The sequence below is a fragment of the Taeniopygia guttata genome, chromosome 10 (assembly GCF_048771995.1).
Source record: "Taeniopygia guttata chromosome 10, bTaeGut7.mat, whole genome shotgun sequence".
Taxonomy (NCBI): domain Eukaryota; kingdom Metazoa; phylum Chordata; class Aves; order Passeriformes; family Estrildidae; genus Taeniopygia; species Taeniopygia guttata.
Genome location: NC_133035.1, coordinates 10,760,447 through 10,780,565, shown reverse-complemented (window position 1 = coordinate 10,780,565; position 20,119 = coordinate 10,760,447). Strand labels below are relative to the sequence as shown.

The following is a 20,119-nucleotide window of genomic DNA, read 5'->3' as shown; positions in this document are numbered from 1 at the left end:
GCTCATGTCTGTGTGTCCCTCACTCACTTTGTGCTGGTACAAGGGGTGAAACTCTTGAAGCACAGAGTGAGTTAAATCGCCCAGACAGAACAGAAACATCAAGAATGGGTGAACTGGAACACAGCTGGGAACACTTTGCTAGGCAGCAAGGCTGGCTTAACTGGTTCCTATCCTTGGCTGCTCATTCTGACTCCCACACTATTCGCTGCCCCCTTGTTGTCATATGGATGTCTCTGCGAGTTGAGATCATGCAAGCAGTCTCAGTTACACAGACAAATATATCCAAAACCCTTCCAATATGCATTGTTTAATTTTTACCCATTTCAGGGACTGGGTTCATTGTCTGGCCCCTGAACAACTGTACTGGTAACAATGCTGGGGGAATCATAAGGTGGGTAAAAGGGCAGGAGATGGCACCACTTTAGCCAGTTGAAGAAAAATAACCTGACATTACATGCTCAGGAAAACAGCCACATTGTAAAGTGGCAAGGGAGCTCAGATAAAGTATCATACCATCTATTTTTGGACATCATTAAGAGAACAACAATAAGCAACCTCTGCCAGTCTACCACGGAGGACTCCTTTCCCACAGGGCCAGTTCCAAGAAGGGGCTCGCTCCATGTCCTGCAGCACTGCCCTGATGCCTACCAGAATCTGCTTTCAGCCTTGGACAAGGAGTGCCTTTCTCCAAAATCCTGCACTTCTATACAACTCTCCAGTCTTCCCTTGGTAACTTCCTTCAACCTAGTAACAAAGCAAGATATGAACCTTCTCTCTGACAAGCACGATTTCCCAGAAATGTTTACGGCTTAGCAAACTGACTGAATACAGTAACAATTTGACCATAGGTACAAACTGATGCAGAACACATGTAGGCTGAAAATCAGACCATGAGGAGCAGGAATAACCTCTCAGAAAAATTAGTAAAGGCAAAAATCTATTTACTCTTATGTTAGAGCACAGCTATGACAGGAATTATACAACAGCAGGGTCCCTGAGGTTTGTTTCTTCTTACATCCTTTAAGGAACGTCCAGAAAGGCATATGGGACTTCCTACAACTCTACCTTAACAGAGTTACTGAAACAATGTAAAGACCTGTGCCGTGACAGAAGAGAAAGGGAAAAGAGAAAATCAATGCAAAGTTCTGCCGTTTAAAATCTGAAGCCAGAGCACGGAACTATGCAGTTGAGGCTTCCAGCGTACTGAACACAGCTTCCTTTGTATCACCGACCACCGTACCTGCATTATATGGCTTTAGCAGTTCTTAGTTTCTACTTCGCATGGCATTTACCCACTGAACAGAAAGGCAGGGAGGGACGGGAGCAGCCCCTCAGGCCACCCCGAGGGAGGCGTGGGTGCCGCCGCCGCACCGGGCGGGCCCCTCCGCCCCTCGCTCCGCGGGCAGCGCGGGCGCGGCGAGGCGGCGGCAGCGGGACTCGAACCCACGGCCGTCCCGCGCGGGCGGCGCAGGCGCAGTGCTGGCGGGGTCCGCGGGCGCGCAGGGGACGCGACTCCCACCAACTGCTTCCGCCGCCGTACGCGGAGCAGCCCCGGGGGCGCGCGGGGATTGCGAGGGCGGCGCGCTGCCCGCGGAGCGGTGCGCGGAGCGGAGGGCTGTGACGCGCATGGCGGCGGCGGCGCTCCCCCTGCGCCGGCAGGGAGGCGGCCCCGCGCCGGGAGCCGCCTGCCCGGCCGCGGCGTGAGCGGGGCTGCGCCGGCTGAGCGCTGCGCGGGGTGACCGGGGCTCCGGCGGTGACAGCGCCTCGCGGCGCGGTGCCCGGCGCGGAGGAGGCGCTGTGGGCCGGCGGTGCCGGGGCGCTCCGCGGCGGAGCCCCGCGCCCCTTTCCGTCCGACCTGCGCGGGACCCGCGGGCGATGTAGGGGACATGCCCTGACGGGACGACGAGCGGTCGGGGTGCCGCCTGCGAGGGCACAGCTGCGCCAGCGGAGCCGCCCGCGGCGGGTCGGCCGCGCCCGGCGAGGGCCCCGAGCGCCGCTGCTATGGCTGGGGCCGGGCTCTGGACCAGCATCAAGTCCCTGCTAGGGAGGAGCGAGGACCCTCTGCTCCTGAACGACTCCAGTGCCTTTGACTTCTCGGACGAGGTGGGGGATGAGGACTTCCCCAGGTTTAACAAGCTGCGCGTGGTGGTGGCGGACGACGGCTCGGAGGCGGCCCCGGAGACGCCGGTGAACGGGGCGTCCCCGGGGCTGCCGTCCGACGACGAGTCCCTGCTGGACCGGGACATCGCCCTGCGCAGCGCCCGGGCCGGCCGGCCGGACCCCTGCAGCGGCTGCAGCAGCCGGCGGGAGCGCTCCAAGCAGAGGAAGGTGAAGAAGCGGCTGACGCTCGCTGCCCTCCTCTACCTCCTCTTCATGACGGGGGAGCTCATAGGTGAGTCGGGGGCCTTCTGTGCCGTCCCTCCGGCACGGTGCCTGACAGCTTGTTAGGCTGTTGTGGCCTTGGCTTTGAGTAGTTGCTGAGAGAAACCATCATTCCTGTAGAGAGACCAGAGAGATGAGCTGCACGTGCAGAGTGAGGGGGGAATAAAGTCCATCTGTATTTTCCTTGGAAGAATTTGCAACTTTCTTTACCTGAATCTCTCATCATTTCACCGAAATGGCATAAAATATGCAAATTTTTCTTTGTCTAATAGATTTTTATTTCTTCTTGTAAGTTTTTAAGTTGTTTTTAACAAAGGAAAAGTGGCATGAACAATTTCAATTGCAGTATTTTTTAATCAACGACCATAAAATCTTACTGTGTTTGCAACAAGAGAAGAAGAGGAAAATATAGTTTTAAATCCGACATTTAGTATAATAATGAAAGTAATACTCTGGGATATTTTTCCTTATTCACCATATACACCAATACACACTATTACTTTGAACTAAAAGTCCTGAACTATCAATGGCAATCCAGTAGAGACATCACTCCCTTGAGAACTTCTTGATATCATACTGTGGCCTGGACTAGCATGTGCTCCATCCAGACATAAATCATATGAGCACAGTCAAGTCACAGTTATTTTAACACTTCCTGCTACAATATATAAGAATACCAAGTAGTTGCATTAAATTATTTGTAGTTTTTGTCAGTACTTGCAGAAGTATAGTGGGGTTTTACCTGAAAATGAGTTCCCATATAAGCACCTGATTGTTGGTCAGAAGAATGAACCTATTGCTCAAGTTCAGCTTTTATTGCTCCCTCCTAACGGCTGTGCTGCGCAGGATGAGGAGAACCTGTGTATTATACACCAACATTATACAACTGTGCTTTATCAAATAGGCTATAGCAGCATAGACTTGAAATAAAATGTGTCCTTGAGATGCATAGATTAGCTGTTAAGTGTTATGCCTTTGACATTGTCTTATCATTTTTACAAAGTTCAGTATTTATCTTCTAATCTCTGTTCACTTACTGTGTCCTCTTACTATTTTGGATATCTGTATTTTGGATACATCCATGCCATGCCGTGCAAGTGTCTGTTGGGTGTGACTCAGCCTCCTGAAAAATGCTTTAATGTTCTTATCCGCTGTCCCCTGATTTGGAGTTGTGGGGAGTACTACACAGTGCCAGTACATTGATATGTATGTTGAGCTAGATCTCTCCATAGCAATTAATTGCTTTAAAATTTCTTAAATTTCAGCATTCAAGTCTGAATCAGAGCTAATCAGATTAATTACTTGCCATAATTCAAGCACACACACACAAATCTAATAATAAAAACTTTCTGGAAGTGAAGAACAGTAGCATGTTCTACATCCTCCTCCTGACTTCTGCATATTGAGTCAGTTGAATACTTGTGTGAAGTGAGCTCATGCTCTTGGATGCTTTTGCTAGGACGACTGTGAATCGTGTTCTTAACACAAACTTGTGCAAGATGGATAGGGGACAAAATAATTGCTAGAGTATAACTAATGCAGTTTGTCCCACAGATGTAGGGGAAAAAAAAAACCCTACAAGAAATATTCAATTTTTCAGAGAGAGACCAGAATATTGACTGTGTCTGCACCAGTTTTATTTGGGGCCTTTTTTCAGGAATGTGGGTTAATGGAAAAAAGTGGTTTTGCCTTTCAGCGTGTCTCAGTGTGTGGCTGGTCATTAATAACATGGCCACAATACATCAGCTTATTATGGCTAAGGCTCGATGTGTCAAACCTGAGGGGATTTGGCTGAATGCCTCCATTTGCCCCCTGGCTCCATATTTTTTCTCTGGCTGAGATTTTGGTTCAGCATGAACTCAGGTAAATTTGATGTTGTATTTTAGGCTTAGACATCCTTTAACATAAGAGTGATGCTAGTTGATTGTATCAGAGTTCTGATGTACACTGAATTTAGTTCAGTGGCCTCTTACTGAATAATGACCCTCAATAATGGCTTCAGTGGCCCTCTTAGTGAAGGGCCTCTTACTGAATAATGTCCGAGCTGTTGGCAGGTTGATGCTCAAGTCACTGGGAGCGTTTCTTTTTGGGGCTTTGGATCCGATTCATGCTGTTGGAGACCTCTCCATAGCTAGTGCAGGGACAGCTCTGGAAATAATAGATGTTGAGAGTAGAAATACTCTGATCACTGTCACATCAACTGTTGTACTTCCCGCAGAGTCGGGACTTGAGCAGGCTGGATTTGTCTGTACAGAGTGTTAATGCTGAACTGTGGACTCATCCTCCTCAGGTCTGGGTGTGCTGTTTCCAGCCATATTTCTTTCTTGGGACACAGAATCAGAGAGCACTGAGAGTCAGACCCATCAAATATTCAGGCATCCATCTTCCACAAAGAATAAATAGAGGGTTTGGATATCTCTGTAATTCTGTGGATCTTGTCACAGGGCAAGTAATAATCAGCAGAAGAGTAGAGATATAGCCCCCAAGTCCTGGGTCAGTGTCCCACCTATTTAATTTATTTAACTCCAGCCCTGTACTGTATGGTCTTTGGTTGGTTTCAAATTTCCAAACTTTATGAACAGATCTGAAGCTCAGGTATTTGGGAAACTCTGGTCGTGTAGGATATTTTAACTGACTTCTGTCTATGATCTTTGACAGATTTCAGTTTCTGAGAGAAAGGCAGAAGACTACAAGACAATTAATTTTTTCAGTAAAAATCTTTCTGGTGTCTTGTTACCAATGTCAAGATGAAGGAAATCTTGTTTCAGCAGCTTTTCCTGTGAGATCTTGATTGGCATATTTTTTCCAAACTCATTACTTTAGCCTATCTCAGTGTTTGTTGCTTAATTTGATTACCAGTTGGATAACAATTTACACTTTGGGGAAACCATTGTGCATTAAGAAATGAAAAACATATTGCAAGTCCTAGTTAGTTTTTCTCACAGGGTTTTGATGTTCTCAGCTATGTTTAGAAATTTCTAATTGATCATCCATGAGGAGAACTGCTGTCCTTCATGGGTCACGGAAAACAGTGGTGAGCCATCAAGCTGTTTATTTGTAAAGATTATAGATGTCTTTTTTTCCAAGTTGCCAATTGTATTTAAACAGCCCCTAGGCAGTTCCTTTAACCACGTGATGAACCGATACCTTTAGAAACAGAGAACCTTTGATTTCAGGATTTTGTAAATGGAAATTATGTTTTCTTAATCCACATGCTGCATTATGTTTAGCTTCAGTATCTGAATTCCTTCCTTATAATTTTATTTTGAAAATCTTTAAATGTGAGAGGCTAGCTGAAGTGGAATTGACTCTTCTTGGACTGAAGTGATTCTCAAAATAATACATATAAATCAACATATATACTGTAAATAATTATATATGTAAAGTACTGCACTAAATGTCCTTACATATTGTTTCTTCTCTGTTGACTATAAAAGAGGTTGAGTTGCACTTTCTAAATATTTTTTTTTAAATATGTGAGAACACAAATTAATTCAAAAAGGAAAGGCATAACTCATTTTACTCAAAAAGCTGCTGAAGTGCTAAATCTTAAAAAGTCATTGTTTATGAGCTGTGATGGCCTTTTGGAGAATTTCAGCCTCAGAAGAATTTGACATAGAAAGTTCAGAGCAATTGAAGAAAGAGGCTGGAGGAAAGGAGCTGTTTGAAATGTAGTGCATTTGGTAGGTGGCCACAGCACAAACAGTACTGCAGTACAGCTGTGCTCCGTGTTTGGCTGGGGAGGAGAGAGCAGCTCTGTCTGCAGGTGTGTACATAAGAACACCCACAGCCACACACACACAGGTTTTGTGACCAGTCTTAAAACCTATCAGCCAGTTGTGAATTCCCCTTTGCTATTTTCTCTGGTCAGCCTCTTCACTAAGACAATTTTAATTGTATATGAAGATTGCTTTGTTTGAAATGTTAGTTGAAGCCTGAAGCCTGCCAAATGGCACACCAGCTGCACACTTTGCTCAGTACAATTTACAGGCTGCATGACAATCTCAAGGTAAAAAGAGAAACCAAATAATAGCTGAGCTGACACTGAAGATGTGATCTTTTCTGAAATAATAGGCTTACCTTCAAGCATATGTGAGACAACACGGCCTGTCCTTGAGTCCCCTCTGTATAAGGGATACTTAAGGGAGAGGTGCATTGTTTAAATCTTTCACTCATCCAATAGTAGCACTAGCAATTGAATTGGAACAAAGATATTAACCTTTGATCTCAGGTTATTTGTCTCAATGCAGCTCATTATTACAATAAAAAATTATGGTAATAAACAACAAAGAAAAATGCTGTATGAGTGAAAGTCATTGTCTTTCAATAGATATTGCGAGAATGTACACGCTTCTGCCAGGATGGGGAATAATTAAGGTTGAAAAACAAAGTAATAAAAATAAAAAGGGGACAGGGTAAATTTCCTGGTCATTGAATCTTAGGAATTCTGTTCCTGTTCTGTTCTGTTAGAGTGTTTAACAGCTGTAGTTTAACAAAAGAATCAGTGATTAAACACGTGCAGTAATATGCAGAGAAAAGACACAAAACTGTTTTGGACCTGATCTTGCAAACATTATGACGCAAGAAGTCTCTGTTAGAATAACAGGAGTGAATCCTTTCTATGTTACTCTTAATAGAAAGCACACTTGACTGCACTTTTAACTATGGTAGCTTTAAATCATTGCATGGCATTTTCCTTGTAGTGGCAAACACCCCTCCATGTTTAGAGGGTATAAGAAAGGCTCTCGTGTACTTATTGTTCTATTCTGAAAATAAAGAACTGTAAGCTGCGCAAGAGGATATTATGTAAAATAATTTAAAATGTCATATGTCCTGACTTTTCCTATTATGTTTTCAGGTGGCTATGTTGCTAACAGTCTAGCAATTATGACAGATGCACTTCACATGCTAATTGACCTTAGTGGTATTATTTTGACTCTGCTCGCTCTCTGGCTATCTGCAAAATCTCCAACAAAGAGGTTCACTTTTGGATTTCATCGCTTAGGTATGTAGCTATCAGATTTTGCTGTTAAAGAGTATTTTAAGCAACAACTGTAAAGACCACCTAATTCTAGAAGAACAGGTAGCTAGAAAGAAAGCAACAAACCTAAGAGTTGCTTTAGCTGACTCTCAGTGTCCATTCACTGGCTATTGGGGATACACTGTTGTATTGCCACAAGTGAATAGATTAAAAAACCCAAAAAACTAAACTTGGCCAAAAGTTTGACAGCAGAATTTCATTCACTGGGAGAAAGGCAAGTCCCACCATTTCTGTGGAAGGGGCACATAGCAGATTCAGAGTTAAATTCTGAATACTTCTTCCATTTGAAGAGGAAGGCTGGGGAATTGAATTCATGGTGACATTGCTGGTGCAGGAGCTGTGCATGTCAGCCCGTGGTTGTTCACAACAGATTATTGCCAGTGCCCAGGATTTAAAAAATCTTGTTGACTTCAGCACAATTGGGATACTGGAAAAAAGGTCCTATTCAATGTGAAAAATTACATTTTAATCCACAACTAAGAAGTTATGTAGAACATATTATTAGAGAGCTCTGCCCTGCCAGAACTTGTATAAATCAGTATTCCTCTTGCATTTCCCAAACCACAGAAAGCTGAGGTCAAAATGCCCTATGGTTTGCAAAATACAGCAAATTACTTAACATCTGTCCAGTTAAGGTGTCTCTAAAAAGAAGTGTAAACAGAATTATGGACTAACCCTTGGAAGAATAATTTCAGGATTTATAACTTTATGTTTGGAAATGTAATGATGAGAAATGTGGTTGCTAACTGGATATAATATACAGCTGCAGGTCCGTAGACATTTTTGCAAAATCTTCAAAGTATCTTTTTCATTAAATAGGTAATTTCTAGTGTCCCAGTTTTCTACCTGTTTTCTATTACACTCTATAGCATACATTTTTCAAGGAATTTCATTCTTGTGTAGTCACTATTTGCAATTCTTATTTTGGCTGCTAGAACAGCAGTAGAATTCAACAACTCCATCATTCCTTGTCATTTGTCATCAGTTAGTCACTAGTGCATGAATGCATAACTCTGTACACTAGCTAAGCTCTTTGGGGCTCTAGCAAGAAAGCATTAGCAATGCCAGCATTTCCCATTACAAACTTTTCTTTCATGAAGTTTTAATTTTGTGATAGGAGCTCCTCTGATACTGAAACCTGACCTTGCAGGTATGCCCCTGGCACTTGCTCATACTCTGCAGAAGGATGTTTGTTAGCATTTATACATACTTTAACCCTATTTCAAAATAATTTGGGTAGTTTATATGTCTTTGTAACTTTTCTAAAATCAAATAGCACATACCTTGAATGTGCTAGCTTAAAACAGGGCTATTAAAAATAAAAGGACCTTATTTAACCATTAAAATATTACTCAGTTCTGTAAATTTTCACTGGCTTTTCAATTAATGCGAAAGAAGAAATCCCTGAAGATTACTGCCACCTCATTTTCTGTATATTTTTTTCTTTCCAGTTTACTGCCAAGAAAAATACTAGTCAAATGCTAGCCAGTCTGATCCAGTGGTGGTCCATGGGCCAGATGTGGCCCATAAAATTAGTCTGTACTGCCCTTCTCTCTAGGAGCAGCTATAGGGAGCAGCCTCTAAGTTCTGCAACAATTGTTCCTCCTTTTCTGCTCCCAGTGCCAGCAGGTGGTCAAAGACTAGAACAGGTTCTAGTGGAGTGTCTTCAGTTGGAAATACATGAAGCCCACCTGGGAGCGGCCCTGAGCAACTCACTGTAGCTGACCCTCCTTTGAGCAGGACTACACAATTTCCAGGGGCTCCTTTTTACTTCAACCACCCTGCATGAGTAGCAGCAGTGCAGCTCTCTGGATGAGGAGAGCCTGGGGCTGGGGAGAAGAGTTTCTGTGCTGCAGGAAGGAAGTGAGTCAAGGCTTTGCCAGGAGCCCCCAAAGTACAGAAGATGGGATGGCTCAAAATTACTATACACAGTCTTTTAAAAATCACATTTGTGAAATTTATTTGCCTGATTTTAGGCACCCAGTCTAAATGCTGTGGCCTGAGGGCCCAGTTTCACACATCAGTGAGTGCTGGCAATGGAACAAAGCATTTCTAGTTTCTTGTAACACATTTTTCCAAGTAACCTATATGTAAGAAGCTTGTCAGCAAATAATATCAGTTCAACAATAGCTTAAACTTCACAAGACAGATGTTAAAATATGTCAGGATGTTAGAAGTAGGGTACAGATTGGGCATCTATCACAGCAGATGTGAATTATTTGTTTTAAGCTGGGAATATGTGCGCGAATTGTCTCATCACTGACCTGCTCTGCATTTAGTTTTAAGATAATCCATACATTCAGTAGGCATGAAAACATTCTAATGAACAATGTTTCTGGTACTTGTTATCATTTTTGTTTGCAGAATGATGAATTTTCAATTATTCCCATAAACATTGTTTTGTAAAAGCAACAGACCTGTTAGTTGTCTAGTTAAATTCCAGAAGGAAGTTAGCACTAATTTTCATTTATTTGAATTCTCTTTGAATACATAATATATAAGTTCCAAGTTCAGTTTTATTCCATTATGAGTTGTGAAAAGGAAGCTGACAGATTCAGGAATGGGTTAGAAAAGTGAAGACAAAATAATAGAAACTGCAGTCATGTTAAAAAAGAATTAAATTCTTGAAACGGAAAATAGTTCATTTTCCCCACCAAGTGCAGCTACCTCCTTTTCAGCAAGACACTGAGCAGATTTAAGCATAGATATGGAACCTGGCACTCGTCCATTGCTGCAGAGACAATGTTAGTAATGACAGGATCAGCCAGTCCACTGAGACGGTGCACAGTTCATTTCACAAGAAGTGAAAGATCTCAGCACAAATCTACAATGCTGACATGACAGTGACTCTGGAAGAAGCTGCAAGAAAAACACTGGTTTCCATTGCAGAAAACGTGGGTTTAGATTGTAAAAGCATACTATATTATTTCTCTGGTAAATGCTAATGTGCTATGGCTTCACAAGTTTTTAAAAAAGCATTCTGGAAAACCTTCTAAGCAATGTATTGTGTATTTTTAGGACTGTTGCCCTCAATAATCTGCCAGCTTCGTAAAGATAATTTCCATTTCTGTTGATATTTCCAGGATTTTCAAGTTGCTCTGAAATCATCTCAGATTATGACAGTTGACTTTCAGAGCCTTGTTACTGCCTGGTAATGCTGTTCCTCATCCAGGCATTGACACACTACCCAGCAGCTGAATGTGTTAGTGTGAATTTCTTCTCCCATAATAATGTTAATAATTCAGTGGATGGATCAACTGATTTTGGTGACATTAAAATGCTGATATAGCTGCATGGGTTTTTTCTGTAATACTCAATAAATAAAATTAAAACACTTCTGTGTTAGAGAAGGCATCTGCAGTAACCCAAGTTGTACCTGCAGGCTGACAGATTGAAGGGAGGCAATTCTCAGATGAGTATTAGAGCTATGGTATAGCCAAGGGCAGAATTTTGCCCTTACTGGGGAATAAATCAGGGCAACATGTGGAACTAGGGGGAAGAACAACCATTATGATTCCAAGTAAATTAATTCCACCTCTGGTCTTTGAGTTCACAGAGGAAGGCTGAGATCCCAGTGATCCATCTGGCAAGTGACAGTAATGAGCATTATGCATAATGATTACAGATTACTCAGGCATGGCTGCAGATTTATATGCAATACAATGGAGCAAGCATTAAGGTTTTCCCAGGGCTTTTTGTAAAGCCCTGTATTAACTTGATTATAACTGAGACAGTCTTTAACTGGGCTAATGTTTTCTCTGCCAGCTGTGTTGCCTTTTTTTTTTTTTTTTTTTTTTTTTTTTTTTTTTTTTAAGTTTCAGCTGCTGCAGGCAATAGTTTTCAGAATATGAAGCTAGAGGAAAAAAAAGTACATTTATGATAAAAGCCATCTAGTGTCCCATTTGTGTGGCAGCAGCTCTCTGGCCACAGAGAGCAGACACAGACTTTCCCAGGCATTTTCTAGGGAAGGCTGTGAGAAGATCAGAGAAAGAATGAGAAACAGTTCTTATCTCCATTTGTTGCACCTGCTGTTGTACACATGTGGAATGTGTAATGGAGATTTGTTTACCAAAGGGCGATTTCTTAATTGGACACTAGATAGTATTTAGATTGATTGACCAATTAGGTCAAAGCTGTATCAGACTAGCTACAAGAGTTACTAAGTTTCTTACAAAGTATAGTATAATATAGTATAAGATGATATAATAAAGCAATTGATCAACCTTTTACAATCACAAAGTCAATCCTGATTATTACCTGGCTGGGGGCCTGCACCAACACATTTGGAAATACCTATTTTCTTTATAGTAGGACATTAAAACTGTCGTGTGGACTCATCCTTCTCAAGCCTGTGTGCTATTACCAGCACAATTTCATGACTTGGGTACTGAGGCAGCACAAAAGTCCTGACCTATAAAACACTCAGCCCTGTTTACCTCCCATCTGAACAGCAGGAACCTCATAGAGAACTGTAACCACTTTCCACAGAAGTATATGGCAACAGAAAGTATAGGACAATGAAGTACTAGTTTTTATTAGTTTTCTAATTTTTATATTTATTTAATATGTTTCCTTTTGAAAGTCCCTGCTGATCAGATACAATTTCTATGCCAAAATAATGGTCATAATGTTCTTACTTTTGTGAAATAATATTTGGTAAATATTAGATAATGTTAGAACAGCATTACACAGCACTACAGAATACACAGGAATACAGAAACTTACATTAATCAAGCCTTTGTAGCTGAAATCTGCCTCAAATAACATTTATGAACACATATGTCAAGAAGCTTAAGAGTATAATGTGTGACAAGTTTGTACTGTTTGATTTCTTTACCTTTTTGTGATTTTTTTTCTCCATCCTAAATACAAAAGGATCTATAAAAATAATTTCTAAACCCAGCTTAATATTCTGAACAATTAAAATCAAGGTTTCCCTTATTTGTGGGTAGTCTGATAATGTTTGAGATCACCTGTCCTCCTCATCCCTGGACAGGGCCTTTGCCTGTGACTTTTCAGGCAAATGTTCTGGTTATCTGAAGAAGTCAGGATCATCAACTGTGCAGAAGTTTTCAGAGAAAACATAATTTGAGTTATATACGGATGATAGGGACATGAAGGAGTTTATTAGAACAAACTCCCTTGGTTAATCCTATTTTACAAGTTTTATTTGCCACATAACTTGTTAGTTTATATTAGGTATGATATGGATAAAGCAGTTAAAACAAGGCCCTGTCCACATTCTAATTTGGAAATAGAAGTGGATCTGACATGCATTTTTATAATGTTTTTTCCTTTCTGTTTGCAGAAGTACTATCAGCCATCATTAGTGTACTGCTGGTCTATATCCTTATGGCATTCCTCCTGTATGAAGCTGTTCAGAGAACTATCCATATGGACTACGAAATAAATGGTGATATCATGCTCATCACAGCAGCTGTTGGTGTTGCAGTTAACTTAATGTAAGATACCTCACTCCACTGACACTCAGAAATGTATTTCTTAATAAGCTGCTAATTCATTTACGGCCTGTAACTTTGTCATTTTGCTGGACCTCTTAATTTTCCCAAATAAGACAAGAAGTTAAATTGAGTATTATTTTTCAATTATTTGGTTTAAAACGAAAAAACCCTAACAAATTTTCCCTACCCAACAAACCCTAAAGCCTGTTTCTTGAAGCATTTTCTCTTCTTTCACTTTCAGAATGGGGTTTTTGCTGAATCAATCTGGCCACCTTCACTCCCACTCCCATGCCCACCCTCAGTCTCACGTACCTCAGCCGAGCTCTCCAAATGCAGCCCAGGGCAGCAGCCACGGGCACAGCAGCCACGGGCACAGCAGCCACGGGCACAGCAGCCACGGGCACAGCAGCCACGGGCACAGCAGCCTGGCTGTGAGAGCAGCGTTTGTCCACGCCCTGGGGGACCTGGTACAGAGCATCGGGGTGCTCGTAGCTGCCTACATCATCCGCTTCAAGGTAAGGAAGGGCCTCTCCTGGAGGCACGAGGAATTCTTGGCATTTCAATTCTGGTGATGAAAGTCAAAAGGGGCATGTTTTTATAAGTTATTAAAAATATTTTCTTAATGATATTTTATGATAGGCTTCATATATCATGCAAAATAAGCAAAACTGTTTCTACTACATATATTGTAACTATTCAAACAAAAAAAAAATTAGTAAAACTTGGAACTAGAAGTAAACGTGTTTTCTGCATCACATTTTTGTAAGTGACCTTGTTTTCATACATCCTTTGACATTGTGAAATTTCCCTTCTGCAGCCAGAATACAAGATTGCTGATCCTATATGTACATATGTATTTTCCATACTGGTGGTTTTTACAACAGTTCGAATTCTGTGTGACACGGGAGTTATTATTCTGGAAGGTAAGATCTATGCCCAATCTGCAGAACTTTACATGGAAAATACCAGTTTACTTGACATTATGATCCCCAGGTCTACGTGGATTGCACCTAGAGACCTGTCTGTCTTGGTGCTGCTTTAGTCTGCTGGTTCTTTATGGCTCCTCTAAATTGCAGCAGTTTTTACATCTCTTTGTGGCCAGAACAACACAAGTCCTGTATCTGCACCCTCTTTACCATCAGGAGATGTAGATGTGAAATGTACAGAACTTTTTTGTGTGTCTGCAGTGACTCAGCTGAATCAAGTGAACATTTGCCCAGACTCAGTTCTACACTCTCACTTTTATTACTTGTACAGTTAAAGTGAATGTGAGTGTACAGTTAAAGTGAATGCAGGTAAAAGGAGGCACCAAACACAGGCAAATGGCTTCCCCTTTCCCACAAGTGCCTTGTGTGTATCCACTGTTCCCATAAGGGAAGCTGCAAGTTAAGAGTGGTGTAAAATGCAGAAAAAAAAAGGGAAGAAAAAGCTGAACGTGGGCTAAAGGATCTTGTGTGACATAGATTGAAATATGTCAGCAACATCCTTTGCTTTATCACAGCTCACATGCCAACTATTACTGCTTGATCTAGTACTATTACTTTATTAAGTGAAGATGTTAGGGATGGGGGAAAAATGCTAGGTTTTAACTGCACATTTCTAACTGTCTCATTTGAATTACCATTGACTTTACTTTTATTATGTTATGAAGTTAAATCGGAAACCTCAGAATCTTCAGTCAAGTACTTTTGCTATCACTCAAGATTAAAAAAAAAATCCAACACTGAAAAGGCAAAAATTATGAAATTTGCAGACTCCTCAATTAGTTCCAACCCAATAGATTTAGCTGAAGAAAACAGATTAGACAAACTAATCAGACTGCAGATATTTTGTGTTGTAGCTGTTTGCATAGGTATCCCAGTTGTCATAAAAATCTCCATATTCATGATGTCATTAAAAGTGATGATATGTGGGCTTTATGCATACTAGGGTACTTTTCCAACTCAGATGCAGTTTCTCCAGAGAATGGCCTTGTGGTTATACTGGAAACTGCTTCTACAACATCAAGGCCCTTGAAGTTGTATCAACTTTTGGTATTAACTTCAGTTGCTTCATTACACTATGAATGCTAAATTAAAAAATTAAATAGCTATCCAACACAAGCAATGAGATTCTAGCTTTTAATATAGATTTATAAGGCAGAATGGAAGCCCATCACAAGTATGATGTAGATACGAGATTTTAAGTCCATTTTTCCTAGGAAAAAGAAAGCTGTACAAATACCAGACAGCTAGTTATTTATCAGCTAAATAATTTTTGATTGTCTCCACTAGATGGAGAATTTTGTTTCATGTGAGAAAGTCCTAGATGCTGAACTTTTAAAAGAGATAGTAGTGAAAATAACATAATTTAAGAGACAGTAAGGTACCAGGTTCAGAGAAGTCATGCAAAAAGTCTGAAGAAATTTGAGAAGCAAGTGGCTGAACTCCTCATAGTATACATAAAGAAACTCCACAAAACTAGAAGATAAGCAAGAAAAGCTACTGTAGCATCAAAACTACTCAGAAAGTGTTTATTCAGTACTTGCATTAGTTTTTGACCCAAGTTGATAATTTAAAATTTTGATTTTGCCCTTTGTACAGAAAAAGGATAGTGGTGGTAAGTTAGAGGTGTGCTGCTGAAAATGCCAAAAGGACTTGATCTCTGATTTGCAGAGATGACACTCTGTAAAACACAGTCCTCTGTGTTGACCACTGCACGTGGATTACTGTAGCCTGTGAACATGATCCCAGGTACCTGAAAAGCAGTTTCAGGAGACAGGCCCTAGTGGTTTTTTTGACAGATTTTGACCCTAGAGTCTGCCCTAAGCAGTTACTAAGGGTTAGAAGCTGCAGTGAAGTTGTCAACAAAAGTACATCATTGCAAAGGATCTAATGCTGGCTGTTGTCAGAGTGTGGATTCTGGACAGGACAGATTCCAGCTGAGAAAAGCTCTGCAGTTCCTGTACAACTTCTGTATGCATACCTTAACAGGCCCATTTCCATATTGTTCTGTTGGTAACATGGAAGTTACTAATCACTTCCAACAGCACAAATTCTAATTTCTTTGACATTGAGATCTGTCGTGACATTTTAAATGCTACTAAGACTTTGTAGAAGACAGAATTAATTTTATCTCATGTTTGGTATCACAGGAGTTCCGAGGCACTTAAATGTGGATCGCATCAAGGAAGACTTGATGAAAATTGAGGATGTTTATTGTATAGAAGATTTAAATATTTGGTCTCTCACTGCAGGAAAAACAATTGCCATTGTCCACTTGCAACTAGGTAAGCTGCTGGATATCATAATTCTGAATTAAATCCAAGTTTGGGAAAAACCTCACCACTTCCTCTTTATATTGTTATTTAAATTGAACCAAGAAATATCATTCTGGGGAAGGAAAGTCTACTAATTCAGGTTTTGTACAGCAAGGGATAGAACACCTTGGCCAAGAAAGACATGTGTAAATGAAAACTGTGCAAATAAAATATATTCATACCAAAATGTCCAATGCGGATTCTTTGGGTAGGGAAAAAAAACCAACACAAAATTTCTCCTCAGAAATTTTCTTACATGTTTAGGGAAAGAAAGGGTAATGTTCTAATGTGGAATGATCTACATATGAAAAATAAATGTTTTGCCAAAACATGTGCTGATTCAGACATCTAACTATACTATGAATATCAGTTCTTAGTAAGAAAGCTCAGGTTTTTGGGAGGAAAGTGTCAGACACATACAGAGTTCTATCAAGAAAGGTGTAAAATGATAGAGAGTAGACAGTGACCACAAGAACAATATTAAATTAATAAAGAGTGTGAACAAAAATTATTCTCATTGGTGACACTGTGATAAGTTTGAGAACATTTGCATTGCTCAAGTTTCTTAAGGAGTGAATTTATTATTTTCTTAATTTTGCAGTTCCTGGTAGTTCATCTAAATGGGAGGATGTTCAGTCCAAGGCCCGGCAACTGCTGCTGAACACGTTTGGAATGTACAAGTGCTCTGTCCAGCTTCAGAGTTACAAACAGGAAATGAGCAAAACCTGTGCGAGTTGTCAGAGCTCCAGTGCCTAATTTCATATGTTTTGGGAACTACTGCCTTATTCTTTACCTTGTGGAGTCAAAGACTGAGAGCAATAAATGCAAAACGAAAATTATCCAATAGTAACCATTAATATGTGGATTTGTACCATGGAACATGCAGCAGGGAGAAGTGGTGCTGCAAAAAGTGCAGTGGTTGCCCTAGAGAACATGTATTTCTCTCTCTCCGTTGTACTGGTTTATTCAATTTATTATGATTTTGAGACAAAGCTGGTTTTGGATTATTGTTTACAAACTGGAACGTGGCTCTGCAGATACCTCACAAATTACAGTCCAATATTGTCCTTTAAACATTACGTACCACAAAGTACCTGCACTTCAAACAGAGCATCAGGTATTCAGTATTTCAGTCAAAAGTCAAAGCTCATCATACCAGGGTTGCACAATATATCATGATCCCCAAATTCATTATTCAGTATTTTTTAAATAGTAATTTTCAGACAGTATCTCAAACTATTAACACATATATTAAGTTGGATTCTTGTGGAAACTCTTTGGAAACACTGCAAAATACAGAATTTACTGTACCCAGACAAGAAAGTTAGCTTTAATCTGGGCATTCAGAGATCATCCAGACAGGAAGATCCTTGCCCAGACTTCTGGTATTTACCTAGAGACCCAACACTGGACCCAAAGTGTTTTAAGTGATCAGTTATCTTTAATGTGTTTTAGAATAGGATTTATGCATTAGAAACAGGTTATTTATTTTACAAAGTTTTGACTTGTAAGATGAATTTATTATTAATAATCTTGAATGTCTAAACCATAATTTGATTCACATTAAAAGGCCAGTTGATTAGCATGCATTTTAATAGTAATTAATAAATGTCCTATAATTGATAATTTTTTCAATGATTGTTTTGTTTTAAAAGAAGAGTAAAATGATAGAAGTGATATTTGACTTGGGAATATCCTCAAACGCAATCTACAGATATGTGCATCTAACAGGAAAGTGGGGAGCAGAAGTTTTAGACATGCACAATTCCATCCATCACAATCTCTGACCTTTTCATCTTTGCTTTAAGCAAGCATGGCAGCGTCCTGACAGGAATGCCACTGTGACAGCAGTTCCCACTGCTTAACTGATGGATAAAGCAAAAGCCAAGCAAGCTCCATAACCTAAAGGTGTTGGACAACAACATCATAACAACCTACAGTGGCAGAAAGGCCCTTTTGTATTTACAGAGAGGAGGCAACCTGAAAACACTGTGTATTCATCTGGACAGCTCAGAGTCCACAAAGTGGAATTGTTTGGCCTCATTGTGGAACCCTGTATTTTGAACGTACACAAGATAATAAATCTTCACCCTCAGCTATCATACACCTACAAGCCCAGATTTAACCTGCTTCTGACGTCACTGGCATTCAAGAAGCTAAGGGCAGCAAGAACATGACCTACAAAGTTCAGAAGATGGCAAGAACTTGGCTTCAAATATTTTTTGTTTATTCTGTACTTTCACCTTATGCAGAACTTTCACTGACATGAAAAGTAGTTCTCTGTGAGGATCAGAAAGGAAAACTTTAGCCCAGTTACAGTTATTGTGATATTCAGCTGTGAATACTTCAGCAATTTTCTGTTTTGAAACTCGCTAGGGTTTCACGTTTTCATACGGCTGATTTGTATTTGCATTTGGTGGTAACAATTTTGGCTTCTTTTCTTCCCTTTTTGGAGGTAGGGATCACATGATGAATTTTTATTGATGAAAGCTGACAGCACATTGTGAACCTGGACAAAGTGGATTGTGGTTGTGTCTGTTTGGGCAAGAAGTGAGAACACTGGTGTGCAGCTCAAATGCAGCACTGTGCTTGGGAAGGTAATGCTGCAATACAAACACTATCATTAATTAAGCCATATCACAGTTCATGAAAAATGTGCATCCCATCCTTACTTACTGGCAAAAACCACAAACAACAGGTATTTTGCACATACTAATGCTCAAATGGGTTTTAATTAAATTGGGGTTTACAGTTGATGTAATTAGATGTTGAAGTACAGTAGACGTGTTGTATTTGCAGTTTTTTAATAATTTACTACATTTGTTTAATTGAAGAAAAAAGGTGTGTTGTTTTATTGTGGGTTTTATTAAATTGATTATTAAAGTTCACGTTGTCTTATAAAATATTTATTTGTGTTTCTTTCTCTCATCATCTTCAAATTCTTACACCAGTCTGATTCTTAGGGCAGCTGTGTTTTGAAATGTCTGAACACTCAGCTTTAATTCAGTTTCCAGATGTTATACATAGCATCTGGAAACTGGAATATATGTAAGTCTCTGTCTTTAGTCAACAATTTAAGACTTGTCATTTCACTTCAGAAAGTGTAAGCTGACAAAGTATGGTGAAGGATCATCATAAAGCAACTGGCAAAACATTCCTGAAACCCTACATTCACCCTTCAGGGGCCCTTGTTACCAGGGTCTGTAGACTGGAAGTTCAGAGAAAAGGCAACAGAAGATGAAATGAGAGTAAAGAATAAAATAATCAGTAAGTTTTTATAGATACTCCAAGATTGTTTTCAGTATCAGCTTAGAGAAAAGGGGCATTATTATAAATAAGGTCTCATGTTTTTCCAAGCCAGATAGTTTACACACTTACACTATTCTTTTCCTTCTAACAAATCCTCTGCCTGAAATGAAAATGCATACGCTTGACAGAACTTCATTCAAAACAAAAAACTTCCAAGATTCAAGCAGGTTTCCACAACCAGTGTCCCTGGCTTCCAGAGCTGTGCTGGAATGCTCTTCCTGACTGAACAGATGAAATCCTGAGAAAATTCTGCCACTCCTGAAAGTCCACACTGAGAGAAGGTTTTTCCTTTCTAAATCTGCGATTGTCACTCATCCTTTTCTGAAGCACAGATACAGTTTTGATGACAACCTACTCATATGAGTCAATAAAACATTTTCATATGAGTAGACTGCAAACGCTCACATCCTACTCTTCCCTTCTGAAGTGTTCTTATCCTAAAAAGAAAATTATCAGAAACATATTTTGTTTCTGAATGTTTTCCTTGCTTAATTACATGGTTTGGTTTTTGTTTTTAATTGTGTTGACATTTTGTCTTTTCAATACCAGCAGCATTTCTTTCTTCACCAGCAGAATTACCATTTAAAACGTCATACTTGAATCTGGTCTTCAATTATCTCACTACTG

The 20,119-nt window shown here is 40.2% G+C and overlaps 1 protein-coding gene across 1 annotated transcript; it reads left to right on the top strand.

Annotated features, from left to right (window-relative positions):
* The first annotated feature begins 1,516 nt into the window (after window positions 1–1,516).
* SLC30A4 (solute carrier family 30 member 4) lies at window positions 1,517–19,086 on the top strand. The gene is made up of 7 exons (XM_002196801.7): window positions 1,517–2,392; window positions 7,241–7,387; window positions 12,732–12,885; window positions 13,127–13,400; window positions 13,703–13,808; window positions 16,019–16,153; window positions 16,785–19,086. Exons 1-7 carry the CDS (start codon window positions 2,002–2,004, stop codon window positions 16,937–16,939), a joined length of 1,362 nt encoding a protein of 453 aa, XP_002196837.5. The 5' UTR covers window positions 1,517–2,001; the 3' UTR covers window positions 16,940–19,086.
* The last annotated feature ends 1,033 nt before the right edge of the window (window positions 19,087–20,119 follow it).

What these genes read in the sequence shown, in the direction of transcription:
- SLC30A4 (XM_002196801.7), top strand. Translation starts at nt 2,002, where the DNA reads ATGGCTGGGGCCGGGCTCTGGACCAGCATCAAGTCCCTGCTAGGGAGG. An exon ending in CATGACGGGGGAGCTCATAG is followed by an intron (nt 2,393 to 7,240) that starts GTGAGTCGGGGG and finishes TTATGTTTTCAG; the next exon opens with GTGGCTATGTTGCTAACAGT. An exon ending in GGTGTTGCAGTTAACTTAAT is followed by an intron (nt 12,886 to 13,126) that starts GTAAGATACCTC and finishes TTTCACTTTCAG; the next exon opens with AATGGGGTTTTTGCTGAATC.